Genomic DNA, 14,369 nt, shown 5'->3' with positions numbered 1-14,369 from the left:
GTTTAGTTGATTAGAAGTGGTTTCAGTTAGTTCTGGAGCCGCCAGCCATATTTTTGGCTGGGAATTCCAGGTTATCAAAAAATGGTACAAAATGTGTCGAAATAAATTTACTTAAGCACTTATGAATGCGTTCAATGCACGGGAGTGACAAACTTCACCAATTAAACGTCAATTTTCTAAAATTGGGTCTCACCAGTTCAGAATCATAAATGCTTTTAAATCTTCTATTTTGAAATTGACGGAGAAATATATGTAGGCTACGTTTCCGAACATGGCAGAAACAGATTTTGGAAAAACGACACTTATACATCGCGGGAAAATTAATTAATTTTGGCGTTGAAAAGGTATCTACACTTGGTTCACAGAATAAAGGTACCTACTGTATTACACAATTTGAAATTTTATTAAATTCGAGGACATACATAATATTTTCAGTTCATTATGAATGCATAGATAATAATAAAACTAGGAATAAACTTTTGGTAGGTAGAGGTACTAAGTATAAGAATACATTTGAAGGGCGGTTTTCCAAAAAGCGATAAGTCAAAAATTATGATTTCGAGATAAATGATGTTTTTGGTGCCCATTCCAAGGCGCGATGCACTTGGAGTATGCCACCTATCCTGCATGTTGTATTGGATCTACCTCAACACCTACATGTTGGTTTCGTGGTGTAACTCAAGTTTGCAGCGCTTCTGCGGCAGAAAAAGTAAACTGACTTATCGCCTTTTGGAAAAACGATTTTTCACGTTTTCACTTATATGATGGAACCAGTGTTGCAAATCGATGTAAGTCAACTCTAATTCACAATACAAAAGTATATGACCAAAAAAATTGATTACAAAAAATTTTACCTGTATTTTAAACAAAAATTAAGTACCTATTACAACATTATAAATTGAAAAAAAGATTTTTGATTAAAAAAAAAATCTTACCACTATTTCTGCAATAAATTTAAGAAAAAAAAGTTTTTTTATTGAAAAAAAAATTTTTTACCTCCATTTTGGCGATAAAATTGACAAAAATTAAGTATTTATCTGCAGCACTATCATTAAAAAAAACTTTTATCTGCATTTTGGCAATAAAATAAAAATGAAAATTAAGTACATATTACAGTACTATCTATTAAAAAAACCATATTCGCAGCTCTATTTTGGATATAAAAGTAACAAAAACGAAGTAATCATGACTTATTGCGTTTTGGAAAAACGACTGCAATCCGCAGCTTACAGAAAAGCTGGATTGTGCGTAGATAAATAGGTATTTTGGGTAGGTTAGGCATTAAATAGGTGAGATACGACCTATAGAACACAATGGCGTGAAAAACTCAATTTTCAAAAAAGTTGACTTATCCACTTTTGGAAAACCGCCCTTCATTTATACGAATACCTCGCTTCCACATAATAATTAGTATATACGTATCTAAAGTACAAATTATCACACTTGGATGATTTGGACATTGATTATTATTAAAGAACAGAGTTTCAGCGGAATTTAAGTGCTTCAAATCGACTGTAAAACGATGGCAGATTTTGGTCTCATTCTAAATACCTCGCTTGATGTATTCAGTTTATCCCTGCAAAACCCCAGAAAATATCCAATTATTTGCGAGTGTATGATTAAAAGAACACACATGGCGACTTCATATCGCACCTCGGGAGTAATAAGGTCACATCTCAAAAAAAATTGATTTTGATGTTTTTGCATTTTTGGGGTTTGTATGACCCCTCCTCAACCAAAAATTACACTTTGAGTTGGGTACATTATCTACATCTTGTAAAAAACGCAAATGGCCTAACTCAAAATCTCAACAACATTGCAAGTTGTTTGGAGTTATAAGGGCATATCTCAAAAAACTCCACCTTTTTTGAGCAAATTTCGTACATACAAAGTGTTAACAAATAGTTTTGATTGTTTTAAATGTTTGTCAGTTAGAAATAGTCACAAGGAGTGAATTTTTTATTGGTTTGTACCAAATGGAAATTTTTTTTTAAATTGATCACTTTTCAAAAAAATGAATTTGCACATATCATGAAATTTTAGTTTTTTGAGAAAAACTCAAAAACTAAGCACTCTAGAAAAAAAACTAACGACATTATGTCGATTGGAAATTTAATTCTCTACAACTTTGTTGACATGAAAATTTTTTTGGACGCTTCCTTTCGCCTCCACATCAACTTTAATGAAAGGTTCTAACTCAAAATGTTTTCCAAACATTGAAATATTTCCTCTTTAAGATTTTATTTTTCTAATTGTTCTTATGCTAAATGAAGGTAGGATACCATATCTTTAAAATGAGGTGCTATTCATTCCTCACAATTAATTATAAGTTGATAAAAATAATGAATCAAGTTTTTAAAAAAAAGAAAATCACTCTCCTGTAAAATTTCACTTTTTTGAGATGTCACCTTATTACTCCCGAGGTGCGATATGGTCAGAGTCAATGTCTCAAGAAGGGACTTTAATTTATCATTTCAAATTGTGGTCTTACATTAATACTATTTTACCATTTTTGAAATTGCAACTTACCCCACTTCGTATTCAGAGTTTTCACTAACCAAGATGATCTCAAAGTTACCATTGGTTTCATTTGCTATGGTATTCTTGATGTCTACCGACTCCTCTTCATTATTGAGATTCATTATGATCGCATAAATCTCGTTCGATAGATTTCTGCTCAAAAAGAAATACCCGTTACATTTGCAGATTTTTGATGGCTCCTGCATTCAGCGAAAAATCGTTCTATTTCAACGTATTGTAGTTGGACATTTACCGTTTAAATGCGAAAATTCTGTCTGAAATGGTGTACATTTTGAAATCACCTCGACGAAAAGCTTCTCTCGATCTTAATTTAATCAAGTTCTTGTAAATGTTATAATGACTCCTTAGGTTATACTTTTGGGCTTGAACATTAATTCTATAGTAATTTGGGTTCACAGGTAACCAAGTTTTTCCATCTATGCTGGAAAAACCTTTGGAACATTTGTAGAAAAAATATTGATGTTGATAAAATAGAAATGTTGAGTACCTACTTATTATATGATAAGGTACTACGAGATAAGTCCTCGAATTACTCATGAATACAACACTGACCCGCGTGATGTGATGCATTCCATTGAAATGGAGTTCTTTCCGGATCTCTGCTAAACGTTTCATACCATAGTGGTCCAACACCTAATGCATATACATCGGTTGTTTGATCCCATCTAATTTTTGCATCTTCCATTCCAATTTCTTCTCCATTGTAAGCGATAGGGGTTCCGGGTAGTAATAATAAAAACATGTTCATCATATCCACACTACTTGGGTCAAATCTGCTGGCAATTCTAAAGTTGTCGTGGTTGCCTAACTGAAAAAAAGTTTGGATATATTGTACCTACCTACGAGTATGTGAGAATATTATTCAATTCAAATTGAAAATTAAGAATTCTATTTATTATAATAATCACCACCCAGTTGGGCCATTGCCCTTGCGGCATATTATCCATCCATTTGTTAATAGAAGTTTGAAAATCTTGCGCACTAGAGGTGTCCCTTAAGTCGTCCAAAGGGTAGAAATTGAATGGAATGTGAGCAATTGGGTGAGATTTATTTCCATAAAATTTCATCGTATTTTCTATCGTGGGCATGGTACCGATTTCTAGCATGACAAGTCTGTTGGTTTTAAAAGAGTGAAAAAAGAGGATTCATCAGTATTCTGATGATTATTTATGGTCACTTGGTCGCTATTCAAATTTATGACTGGGCAGTGAAAACTATTCAGTTAGTTCACTATTGACTGGGGGAACTTTTTACCTTGTTTGCCCATCCTTTTGTTTGTATGAATCAGCAACTTCTCGAAATCGGCGGAACATTTCGTAGGTTTCTGGGAGACATTGTGTATATATGTGATCGAAAGCTTTGTAAGCAGGTTTTCCATTAATGGTTTGATTTGAAATTACTGGTTCATCCAAAAATCTATCGTCTTCTACCAAATGAATGATAGCATCCATTCTAAAACCATCTACTCCTTTGTCCAACCAAAAACGGATTACATTCTGTGAAAATTATGTAGTAAATTCACATTTATCCAGGCTCAGATACTATACTAAGAACTTTATAAATTTTGTTGAAGAAGCTTGAGCAATTGAATTACATGATGATAGCTTGAAAGAATACTTCTGAATACTTACAATCATTTCTTCAACTAATTCTTTAGAACGATAATTCAAATCTGGCTGCTTTTCGGCAAACTGGTGCAAATAAAATTGTTTTCTCGTGGAGTGGTATGTCCACATAGATTGTTCGAATGGACCAATCTGTCGAAGAATGGGCTTGTAAAGTTTGGATTGGTACATATTTAAAATGGCTTACAATTTTTGAAGGTGGTAACTTTACCCAGTTATTTGGAGGAACTGGTGTAGTTTCATTTATCCAAGCTTTTGGATCTTGCCAAACGTAATAATCTGTATATGGGTCAATTCTTTGCACTGACTTGATGAACCATTCGTGTTCGTCACTGCTGTGATTTGGCACGAAATCCAGAGTCAATTTTATTCCTTGTTTGTGAATGGTTTTCATCAGATTCATTAGTATGTGTAGTAGGTATGTGTTATGTGTCGAGTTATTGTTCAATTGTCATGATCAAAAATATTGACCTATTTTAAAGATCAGAGGTGCTCACATAGTTGGTTGAAAAAATCATCCAAAAATACCCACCCACATACGCGTGTTCCATTTAAAAAAATTTTTTTGACGATTATAGGAAATTTGCCCTTTAGAAATAGGCCTACGTTTTTCAGTTGTTATAGAAAGGAAGTAAAAGACATAATATCTGTTTTATTTGCTCACCTAACGAATGCAGCTTATCCCGTAATGATTCAAAATCAGTCATTGTTCCAAAAAGAGGATCTATTGCTTTGAAATCCGAAACATCATATCCCATATCCGCCATTGGCGATTTGAATATAGGAGATATCCATATTGCATCGATACCCAAATCTTTGAGGTATTCTGCTTTCTCTTCAATACCTGCGGAAGAACATTCGACTTTTGAAAATTTTGTTTCTCATTATTGAAGTTCATAAATTACATTTTTATGCTTACCTTTCAAGTCGCCAATACCATTGGAATTACTATCCTTGAATGATCTAGGATAAATCTGATAAATCACAGCTGTCTGCCACCAGTCCAATTCACCTTCCGTTGAAAAGGTACTGCTGCGTGTTATTGCAAATGTACAAAATATCACAATTATCACCAAAAGAATACTCAATGAATACATTTCATCGATTCACTAAATTCGCAGCGAATAAATGGTCAAAATTTCGGATCACGTTATTTGAAATAGGTATGTTATTTTTTATTTTTCAACCAGACGAACTTTTAAAATACATACTCGTAGATAGGTGTAGATATTGCAAGTTAATTCACAGATAATATTTTTTGAAAACTGACATAAGTTTCCACCTATTTCTACGTTTTGAACGTTTCAAGTAAGTAGGTATAGCGATTTGAAAAAAGTTCATGCATCCATTGCCCGCCACAGAAAATTATTTTGTAAATGAGCGTGTTAAAGTTAATGAAGTTTTAAATGTAGAACGTTCCGACGCGATGACCTACATTAATGATGACAGATTATTGCGTTTTTTGTTTCTACTAGTAGGTACCTACCTATTAGATATGTGCTCGAAATGATTGAAGGGCCTCGCACGTGTGGAAAACAACTAAATTTGTGAACAAGAGCTATTGATCACTTGATTAGTTACAAAGTACGAGTATCGTTATTTGTTAGGAAACTGGTTCGCGTCTGAACTGAGAAATTTACTTCATTAGCTTGAAAAATTATTCTGTTTGTCCATGATTTTAATACTGAGTGACCGATAAATTGTAAACCAGTACATAGTGAGATTTTATGCGAGAGTCAATGTTGATGGGGAATGCCATTGCTTAGTTTACAGTTAGGGCATTTCAGCTATACTTGCCTATCGAATCAAAAAAAATAATTTTTAATCTGTAAATTGTTGATGTTTCTATATTTATGTAGTAAATAAAGTTGAATTTTGGTCTTATGTGAAAAGCTGTGGTGCTAATTCAATTTTTTATGTTGATATCTATTTTCATGATCATATTTTTAAAAATTGTACAATTCATTTTTTTAAAATGTTTGACACCCTTCGGGATTTATTGATGAAGTAGAAATCTTGTAATTCAATGCTCGTGTTATACAGTAGGTAATTAGGTATGTTCTTCTCATCCTATGGTTCAAAATTGATTTCGACTTTTGCTTCTCAAAAACATAATTTCCTCCTGCAAAATTATGGACAACATATTCATCCAAGATTCATCCATCAACTGATGAACCTCTAGCTCGAGTACGGTACGAAACTTCCATAATCAAAATTTTGGCTTCCAAATTGATTTTTCGATTTTTGGCTAGCTCTTGAAAATCTGAAGCTGCCTTCTATTTAGGGTAGCTTAAAATCAACTCAAGTTGTATTCGGAGCTTATGCTTGATCTATTCGACGAGTTAATCCACATTTGAACCGATTTTTAGGTGGACACTTTCGGTGTTTTTTGTTTTTTGTTTACCAAAACACTTGGGTATTTATACTTACTCGTATTTGAGGAAAAATTCAAAAAATTAAAATTCTTCTGTTGTAGGGAAAATTAAAATGTTTACGAATGGCTGTATCTAGTCTAAAATCATGCTCTCGAACTGGAATTAGGTATATAATTTCAAGCCATTCCGGAGCATCCAGTGTGGTTCTCGATTTCATTAGAATTGAAAAATTTCTTCAGAATGCGTGCAAATTAATTAGTGCAAGTTCTAAAACTCGAGCTGAAGCTTCGTATACTTAGACATATTTAACGAGCATATTTTCAATCATACATAGATAAAAGTAGGAAACTCTAGTCTATAAAACGTCCTCTCGAGACTGTGTCCTCCTAATAGAAATTCACAACACGCCTGATTTTTTATTCCCGAGGCTTATAATATAGATTTATTCATAAAATGATTAGATAAGTATTCTTATTGTTGGAAGAGGTTTTATTTTGAAAAATTATAAAATTGTATAACATTTACCTACACGAAAGATGAAAGACTTGTGAAATGATCACATCTATAAATTGTCAAGTCGGTACCTCTGCCTATCTGTGCTTTCAGATGGAGAAGGAACCATTTTTGCAATTCCAAAAGGAATGCCATCTTTATTACTTACGCATATTTCGTGAACAGAAACGATGCCTCGAGTAGAATTTAAACAGCTTGTAGAACAATGCTAGATTTCGGGCTCATCCCGAATTTGCTGTTTGAAATATTCAGTTCATCGCTGTAAACGTTATGATAAATAGTATAGTGGAAAATTTGGTATAAATTGATAAAAACACTTTTTTGTCTTCAACGCCCCAAAGCATTTCATTTGATAACATGCCATGCTCACTCATAATTAAGTTGAAAATTTAAACTTACCCAACTTCGAATCGCGAGTTTTGACTGGCCAAAGCAATTTTGAAAACTTCATTGGGTACATCAGTCACTGTATTTTTGATATCAACGAATTCTTCTTCGTTATTGAGATTCATCACTATTAGGTAAATTTCGTTATGTAGGTTTCTGTGCCAGTAAAAATGAACATATTATATTATTGATTTGGTTTCGAATTTAGAAGTAGACAGGATATATTAGTAGGCAAGTATGTAGGTTGATAAAATATTCGTGAAACATTTTGTACTTACCGTTTAAAGGCGAAAATTCTTTCCGAAATGATGTAGGATTTGAAACCTCCCAGACGAAAAACGTCTTTCGATCGTAATTTAGTCAAATTCTTGTAAATGTTGAGGTGACTTTTCGGATCATTTTTTTGTGCCTCTACATTCAGTTTGTAGTAATTCGGATTCACTGGTAGCCATGTTTTATTCTTCGTATCGGAAAATCCTGAAAATTATTTCAGATTAAGAAATTACCTATTGTTTCTGAAATTTGGGGCGATTGATAGGTAGGTATGTAGGTCTAGGTCTGGTACACATTTGCGAGTAGGTATTTCCAGTACAGACCTGCATGAATTGAAGAATTCCACTGAAGAGGAGCTCTTTCTGGATCTCTGCTCATATTGTTGTACAAAAGTGGGCCGACATTTAATGCTCCTACATCGGTTGTTTGGTCCCATCTGATTTTCATGCCTTCCATTCCGATTTCTTCTCCGTTATAAGTGATTGGTGTTCCAGGTAATAAAAGTAAGAGCGTGTTTAAAGAGTCCACGCTACTGGGATCGAATTTTTCGGCAATTCTACGATTATCGTGATTTCCTAGCTGTAACGTTCAATAATGAGCGCAGACTTGCAGGTTTATTTGATTTGTTTTGTTTTTATACATTTAGGAAAGGTAAATTCTGACGGGTAATTACCACCCAGTTTGGCCATTCTCCTTGCGGCATGTTATTCATCCAGTCGTTTATGGCGTTTTGAAAATCTGACGCGTTCGATTCATCCTTCAGCCGGGTCAAAAGGAAGAAATTGAACGGAATGTGAGCTATCGGTTGAGTTTTGGTCCCAAAAAATCTCATCGTGTTGTTAAGCGTCGCGTAAGCTTCTACCATCATCAGTCTGTTAATTAAACCATTTTGGGAATTTAATTTTTAAATGCCTTTGTTACATTTTGATAAATTTTAGTAATTTCTAGATGGGCACAACTTTCAATTCGAAATCTAATTCAAAGTTTCCAAATGAGTCACAAAATGTCGAAATTCGGCGTCCAGTCATGTTGAAATATGTATTGGGGTCATTCCACGTCAATTGGACCAAGAAGTGGTAGGAGGGTTCGGCGATTTTTTTGAAATTTTTCCTATGGAAAGACCTTCAGCAGAAGGGATGACCAATGGCGCAAATCGCAGCCCTCTACCTCATTTTTAAAGGCAGCCAGGGGGTGTCAAGTGATCCTAAAATATCATCCATTTCAGCAGTGGATTATCCAATAATCGCGATACTTACTAAAATGGAACTTTTTCTCATAGTTAGGGGTTTTGAAAGGCGTTTTGGTGATATCATAAAAATCAGTGTTGCCACTTTTTTTCGTACAAAAAATTAGCTCAAAAAGTTTTGAAACGTAGTTTTCATATCGTTCCAACCTTCCAACTCTCAAAGATTCTAAAAAAAATGCATTATGGACAACTTTTCATGCTGAACAACATATTAAAAAATTGGGATGGTAACATGTCGCAAAGTCGATTTAAAAAAATTCAAAGTTTGCGAAAAAATGTGATTTTTTGATTTAAAACATGAAAAAAAGTTTTTATAGGTGAAGTTGACCCATTTGAACCCTATTTTTATATATCTGTCGAAAAAGTTGAAAAACCGCTTTCACTCGATAAAATAAACTCCGCACAAAAAAATCAAAATTCGAAAAAATTCTATTTTCAATTTCAATTATCAAAAAAAGTTTGAATTTATTCAGTTGTCTTATTTTGACCTCTTTCTGGCGTATTTCATGAAAAAATTGATAAAAATTACACTCACAACAAAAAAATAAAAATTCGTTCATTTTTTGAATCTTAGAATTTTGATTTTTCTGTGAGGAATTCATTTCATCGAGTGAAAGGGTTTTTTCAACTTTTTTGACAGATACGTAAATATAGGGGTCAAATGGGTCAACTTCTCCTATCAAAACTTTTTTTCATGTTTTAAATCAAGAAATCGCATTTTTTCTCAAACTTGAAATTTTTTTAAGTCCACTTTGCGACAAGTTACAATCCCAATTTTTTAATATGTTGTTCAGCATACAAAGTTGTCCATAATATATTTTTTTCAGAATTTTTGAGAGTCGGAACGATGTGAAAACTACGTTTTGAAACTTTTTGAGCTAATTTTTTGTACGAAAAAAAGTGGCAACACTGATTTTTATGATATCACCAAAAAGCCTTTTAAAACCCCTAACTATGAGAAAAAGTTCCATTTTGGTAGGTATCGCGGTTATCGAGTAATCCACTGCTGAAATGGATGATATTTTAAGATCACTGAAAACTTTGACACCCCTGGCTGCCTTTAAAAATGGGCTGCGATTTGCGCCATTGGTCATCCCTTCGGAAGGTCTTTCCACAGAAATAATTTCAAAAAAATCGCCGAACCCCCCACCACTTCTTGGTGCAATTGACGTGGGATGACCCTTTTACCTAGTTTTTCCATCTTTTTGCTTATAAGAATCCAACACTTCGCGAAATTGTCGAAGTATATCGTAGGTTCCCTGAAGACACTGCGTGTATTTGTGATCTACCGCATCAAATGCTGGAATTCCGTGAATGGTAAATTCTGGATTAATGATTGGCTCGTCTAAAAATTGATCATCTTCTATCAAAAAAGGAACTGCGTCCATTCTAAAACCATCTACTCCTCGGTCAAGCCAAAAACGGATCACGTTCTACCGAAAAAAAAATCACAATTAATCTAGTAAGGTATGTTGGTTGTCAATTTTTTTGGAAAATGTTTGGATCATGAATAAAATACTTGCCTTCATTTCTTCGAGCAGCTCGTTCGAACGATAATTCAAGTCTGGTTGTTTTCTGGCGAACTGATGTAAATAATACTGTTTTCTTTCCGGTACGTATGTCCAGGCCGATCCTTGAAAAGCGCTTATCTACAAAATGAACGTGAAAGATTTGACAACATACTCACTAATTTGGAATTCTTCGACAATTATTCATCATACCCAATTATTTGGAGGCACCGGTGTAGTTTCATTGATCCAAGCTTTTGGATCTTTCCAAACATAATAATTAGTGTACGGATCAATTTTTTGCACGGATTTCTTGAACCATTCGTGTTCATCGCTGCTATGATTTGGCACAAAATCCAGCGTCAAATACATACCTGTCAGAGAGTATTCGGTCAATTAGGTATTAGGCGTATTAATTGTGCAGTGTATTGCTGCGTAGGTAGAGGCACTAGGTAGACACAGTATCTACTTATATAATGAAGAGCTACTTCGATTTTTATATTGAACTTTTCATTCATAAGTTACAAAATATAATCTGTGGAATTTTTACAGGTTTTTAAGATGGTAGGTACTATTGGCAAAATTCACCACCAATTTCATTCATTTTCACGTTACCGTTTAATATCGACAGGTTTCGAACCTAATCAAGTTTTATACAACTTTTATAATGTTTAGGAAAATTTCAAAAATATTGAAAAATTGCTATAAAGCCGAAAAAATGTCAAAATGTGGGGGGGGGGTGAATTTTGTCAAAAGAATAAACTTTTAAGCAAATTCTGTTAGAAACAGGACTTTCGTTTGGCAAACTTTGAAACAAAAAGAAGACTTTTTATTCAGCCAAGGCAAAAAGCAATGCTTTTTTGAACGTTTTGACTAAATAAGCGCACATTTCTTAGCAATTCTAGCAAAAATTACGACCATTTGATTATTTTATCAAAAAACTAATTCCGGAGAATTTTGAAGAAAAAACATAACAATTTTTTGTCAACTCGACAAAAATGGAAACTTTCTGACAATTTTGAAAAAAAAAATGGGAATTTTTTGACAATGTTGACAAAAGTATGAATTTTTTAAAACAATTTTGGAACAAAAAGTGGACTGCCCAAAAAGACGAGACGAAAAAAATGCTTTTTGGAGGGGGAAAAAATTTACGGACTTACAACTTTAGAGAATTAGCGATTACCCTGAAAAAGTCGTGACAAAAAAATACCTTAGCCTACGCATTTTGTAGTTAACAAGCGATTTCTGGAAGTTTTGCGGTAAATGCCAAAACGATCAAGAGGCGGCCAATGAGCACTGCAGACCAATGTTAAGTTACAAGTGCTGAATTCCATTTTTAAATTTTCAAAAATTCTCCAAAAATTGGAAAATGCTGTTTTGATTTAGCTTTGTTTCGTTGAATTCGGAGAGTCTCAACTTCAAAAGGTTCTCTTGTGAGTTCTACATACAAATTTTGGGCTTCTTGCCAAAACGAAAGTGCAGTAAACAAAATGATTTTTGGTATCGGTGGGAGTAATTTAATTTATTTGCTGTTTGTAATATTTTTTCAAAATTTTTACATCTTGTCTAAAATTTTAATTCTATCAACGAAAAAAAAAAAAAAAAATTATAAAAAAATTCAAAACAAGCGAGTGAAAAATAATAATTTCAACGAGGTACTCACCTAGCGAATGCACTTTATCCCGTAACGATTCAAAATCAGCCATAGTTCCAAAAATGGGATCTATGTCTTTGAAATCTGAAATGTCGTACCCCATATCATCCATTGGCGATTTGAAAATAGGTGATAGCCATACTGTTCCTACGCCTAAATCTTTTAGATACTCTGCTTTTTCTTCGATGCCTGCGGAATTAAAGTGATTTCGATATTTATGCAATTTTATTTTTTTAGTCCATGTATCAAACTCCTGAAACGTTTTACATACCTTTTAAATCTCCAATTCCATCGGAATTACTGTCTTTGAATGAGCGTGGATAGATTTGATAAATTACTGTTGTCTGCCACCAATCTAATGTAGTATCCATAGCTATGAAATCAGTTTTCCAAAACGCGAAAAATATCAACAAGAAGGTGTTCCACGACCGCATATCACTATAAAAATGAATTGAATTCGTGAAGTATAATATTTAATAATATTGTTTAATTTCCTTACGTTTTGTAAACACTATTATCGCGCACTTGACACTTGGCTTAAACTGCTTAAAGTAATGCCGAGAACGTAGTTGCACACCTATAAGTTTATGTACGTTGTACAATGTACACTCTAGTTTGTCGTTTATCCATTGAAAGGAGCCTAATTATATTATTCGGCAGAGTATACATTTATACAATATAAATGTTGTGTTTGAAGAAAAACTTGGTATTGTGCCAAAAAAATATTTGTTCTGTAAACCAGTGTCGTATTGGTATGTAAATGAAGTTTTAAATGTAAAAAACGTCCAACGAATGTTAATTTTCAGGATTAAATGCGTACAAGATGATAGGTACTATAGGCGGTTTAAATTTGCGTCCAATTCGTATATTTTTCTCGCGTTGAAATTATATTGAGTAGATCGATGAGCTTAATTAATTCATTTTGTAAAAAATTGCGGATGACAAATTTCCGGCGGTTTATTTTTCTATTTTATTTGCGAGTTTAATTTTCAAGGAGATTTTTCAAAAGTGCAAGAAATTTATTACTATTTATTGCTTAGGATATCTTTTTTGTTGCAAAAACAAACCACTGAAATTATCAACTGTTCTGTGTATTTCAAAGTTTTGAGTCTCTTAGGCATCTAATCGACTCATTTTTCAGTTCTTTGATATCGATATCTCCGGAGATGAAGAATGATACACAAATTCACCAGAAATGGTTGTACCGACTGGATAAAAACAAACAGTATCGAGCAGGGTCATATTTTTCAGAATTTCCTCAAAAGCATTCAAATCATTATTTTTAGAATTGAAAAAAAAGAAAACTTGAATTATTATTTTTAAAAAGAAAAGTAATTAAGGCGTTGCGTATGCAGCCGAAATAACTCGTGTATAGTAAAATTTTACCGATGAATTGTTTAAGGAATTACAGCCTATTAGCATTAGTAGGTGAGAAATAGATAATTATTTTTGCAGACAATACTCACATTTGATAATAGAATCCCAAGTGAATCCGAAAACCGAACAGTGATGTAGACTAAATGAAATGAAAAATAACGGATTTCAATTTCTCAACTTTCACTCGCAATCGAATGTGTAAAATAAAAACTGATTTGCGAACACAAGTTATTTATTTGTTAAAAACAATTATCACTCGCAAGATGATTAACAGTTGCGTGAAAATATGAACCGGAAAGTTTTAATGATAAGCGCGGTAATTATTAGTTTGAAATTTGCGATGATAACGCATCGCTAGCTATATCAAGGGAAAATCATTACGAGTATAATACATATTTAAGATGTGGTAAAATTCCTCATAACCCATAAGCGTAGGTATGGGAAAAACTGCTTTTCCTGAAAAATTCATGTGGGCTGAATAACTTATTTTTTCGAATAGACTAGACTAGTCAAGTACTCATACCTACGTATTACGTATGCGTTTACTGAACAGGTTCTGTGTGGGATTGAATTGTTTTCACTCCTATTTAAATGGATAAATTTCGAGATATTAAATCGCGTGTCAAATGTTACTCGTGTTTTTTCCCGTAATTTTTGGTTTGAGAATCAGTGTTGCGTAAAACATAAAAAAGAGGTGTGAAATTGCAGGAAAATGTTTTACAAATGTCATATGTAAGATAGGATCTGTAGAGATGCAGTACCTACCAAGTGTAGCTTAACATTTAAATTGCTTTAATTTTGAAAATTAAAATTTTAAATAATTGACCGGTAATACGTATGTATTCATCTACATTGTAGGATAGATAATTA

At 33.2% G+C, this 14,369-nt stretch overlaps 2 protein-coding genes across 4 annotated transcripts; both read right to left on the bottom strand.

The window, feature by feature from the left end:
* Positions 1–161: 161 nt before the first annotated feature.
* On the bottom strand, positions 162–5,957 carry LOC135833900 (maltase 2-like). The gene is made up of 10 exons (XM_065347723.1): positions 5,086–5,957; positions 4,831–5,010; positions 4,378–4,538; positions 4,173–4,298; positions 3,796–4,037; positions 3,450–3,654; positions 3,094–3,349; positions 2,774–2,972; positions 2,530–2,673; positions 162–1,576 (listed from the first exon to the last, which is right to left on the bottom strand). The coding sequence occupies exons 1-10, from the start codon at positions 5,261–5,263 to the stop codon at positions 1,504–1,506; spliced, it is 1,764 nt and encodes a 587-aa protein (XP_065203795.1). The 5' UTR covers positions 5,264–5,957; the 3' UTR covers positions 162–1,503.
* A 1,052-nt stretch (positions 5,958–7,009) lies between these two features.
* LOC135833902 (maltase 2-like) lies at positions 7,010–13,743 on the bottom strand. Of its 3 annotated transcripts, none has more exons than XM_065347725.1 (11): positions 13,589–13,743; positions 12,394–12,560; positions 12,132–12,311; positions 10,682–10,842; positions 10,484–10,609; positions 10,149–10,393; positions 8,388–8,586; positions 8,038–8,293; positions 7,720–7,918; positions 7,454–7,597; positions 7,010–7,313 (listed from the first exon to the last, which is right to left on the bottom strand). In XM_065347725.1, the coding sequence occupies exons 2-11, from the start codon at positions 12,554–12,556 to the stop codon at positions 7,241–7,243; spliced, it is 1,746 nt and encodes a 581-aa protein (XP_065203797.1). In that variant the 5' UTR covers positions 12,557–12,560; positions 13,589–13,743; the 3' UTR covers positions 7,010–7,240. The 3 variants fall into 3 exon arrangements, with proteins under 3 accessions (XP_065203797.1, XP_065203799.1, XP_065203798.1); XM_065347727.1 differs by lacking the exon at positions 13,589–13,743 and adding an exon at positions 12,622–12,753; XM_065347726.1 differs by lacking the exon at positions 13,589–13,743 and having other exon boundaries at positions 12,394–12,748.
* Positions 13,744–14,369: the final 626 nt, after the last annotated feature.

This window comes from Planococcus citri, chromosome 2, assembly GCF_950023065.1.
Source record: "Planococcus citri chromosome 2, ihPlaCitr1.1, whole genome shotgun sequence".
Classification (NCBI taxonomy): Eukaryota; Metazoa; Arthropoda; class Insecta; order Hemiptera; family Pseudococcidae; genus Planococcus; species Planococcus citri.
Note: the sequence above shows the minus strand (reverse complement) of the source record. Positions and strands in the feature narration are given on the sequence as shown.

What these genes read in the sequence shown, in the direction of transcription:
- LOC135833902 (XM_065347725.1), bottom strand. Translation starts at nt 12,556, where the DNA reads ATGCGGTCGTGGAACACCTTCTTGTTGATATTTTTCGCGTTTTGGAAA. An exon ending in AGCTGCTCGAAGAAATGAAG is followed by an intron (nt 10,394 to 10,483) that starts GCAAGTATTTTA and finishes TTTTTTCGGTAG; the next exon opens with AACGTGATCCGTTTTTGGCT. An exon ending in CAAAAAGATGGAAAAACTAG is followed by an intron (nt 8,587 to 10,148) that starts GTAAAAGGGTCA and finishes TTTAATTAACAG; the next exon opens with ACTGATGATGGTAGAAGCTT.
- LOC135833900 (XM_065347723.1), bottom strand. Translation starts at nt 5,263, where the DNA reads ATGTATTCATTGAGTATTCTTTTGGTGATAATTGTGATATTTTGTACA. An exon ending in TGGTATTGGCGACTTGAAAG is followed by an intron (nt 5,011 to 5,085) that starts GTAAGCATAAAA and finishes GTTCTTCCGCAG; the next exon opens with GTATTGAAGAGAAAGCAGAA. An exon ending in AACTCTGAATACGAAGTGGG is followed by an intron (nt 1,577 to 2,529) that starts GTAAGTTGCAAT and finishes GGGGTTTTGCAG; the next exon opens with GGATAAACTGAATACATCAA.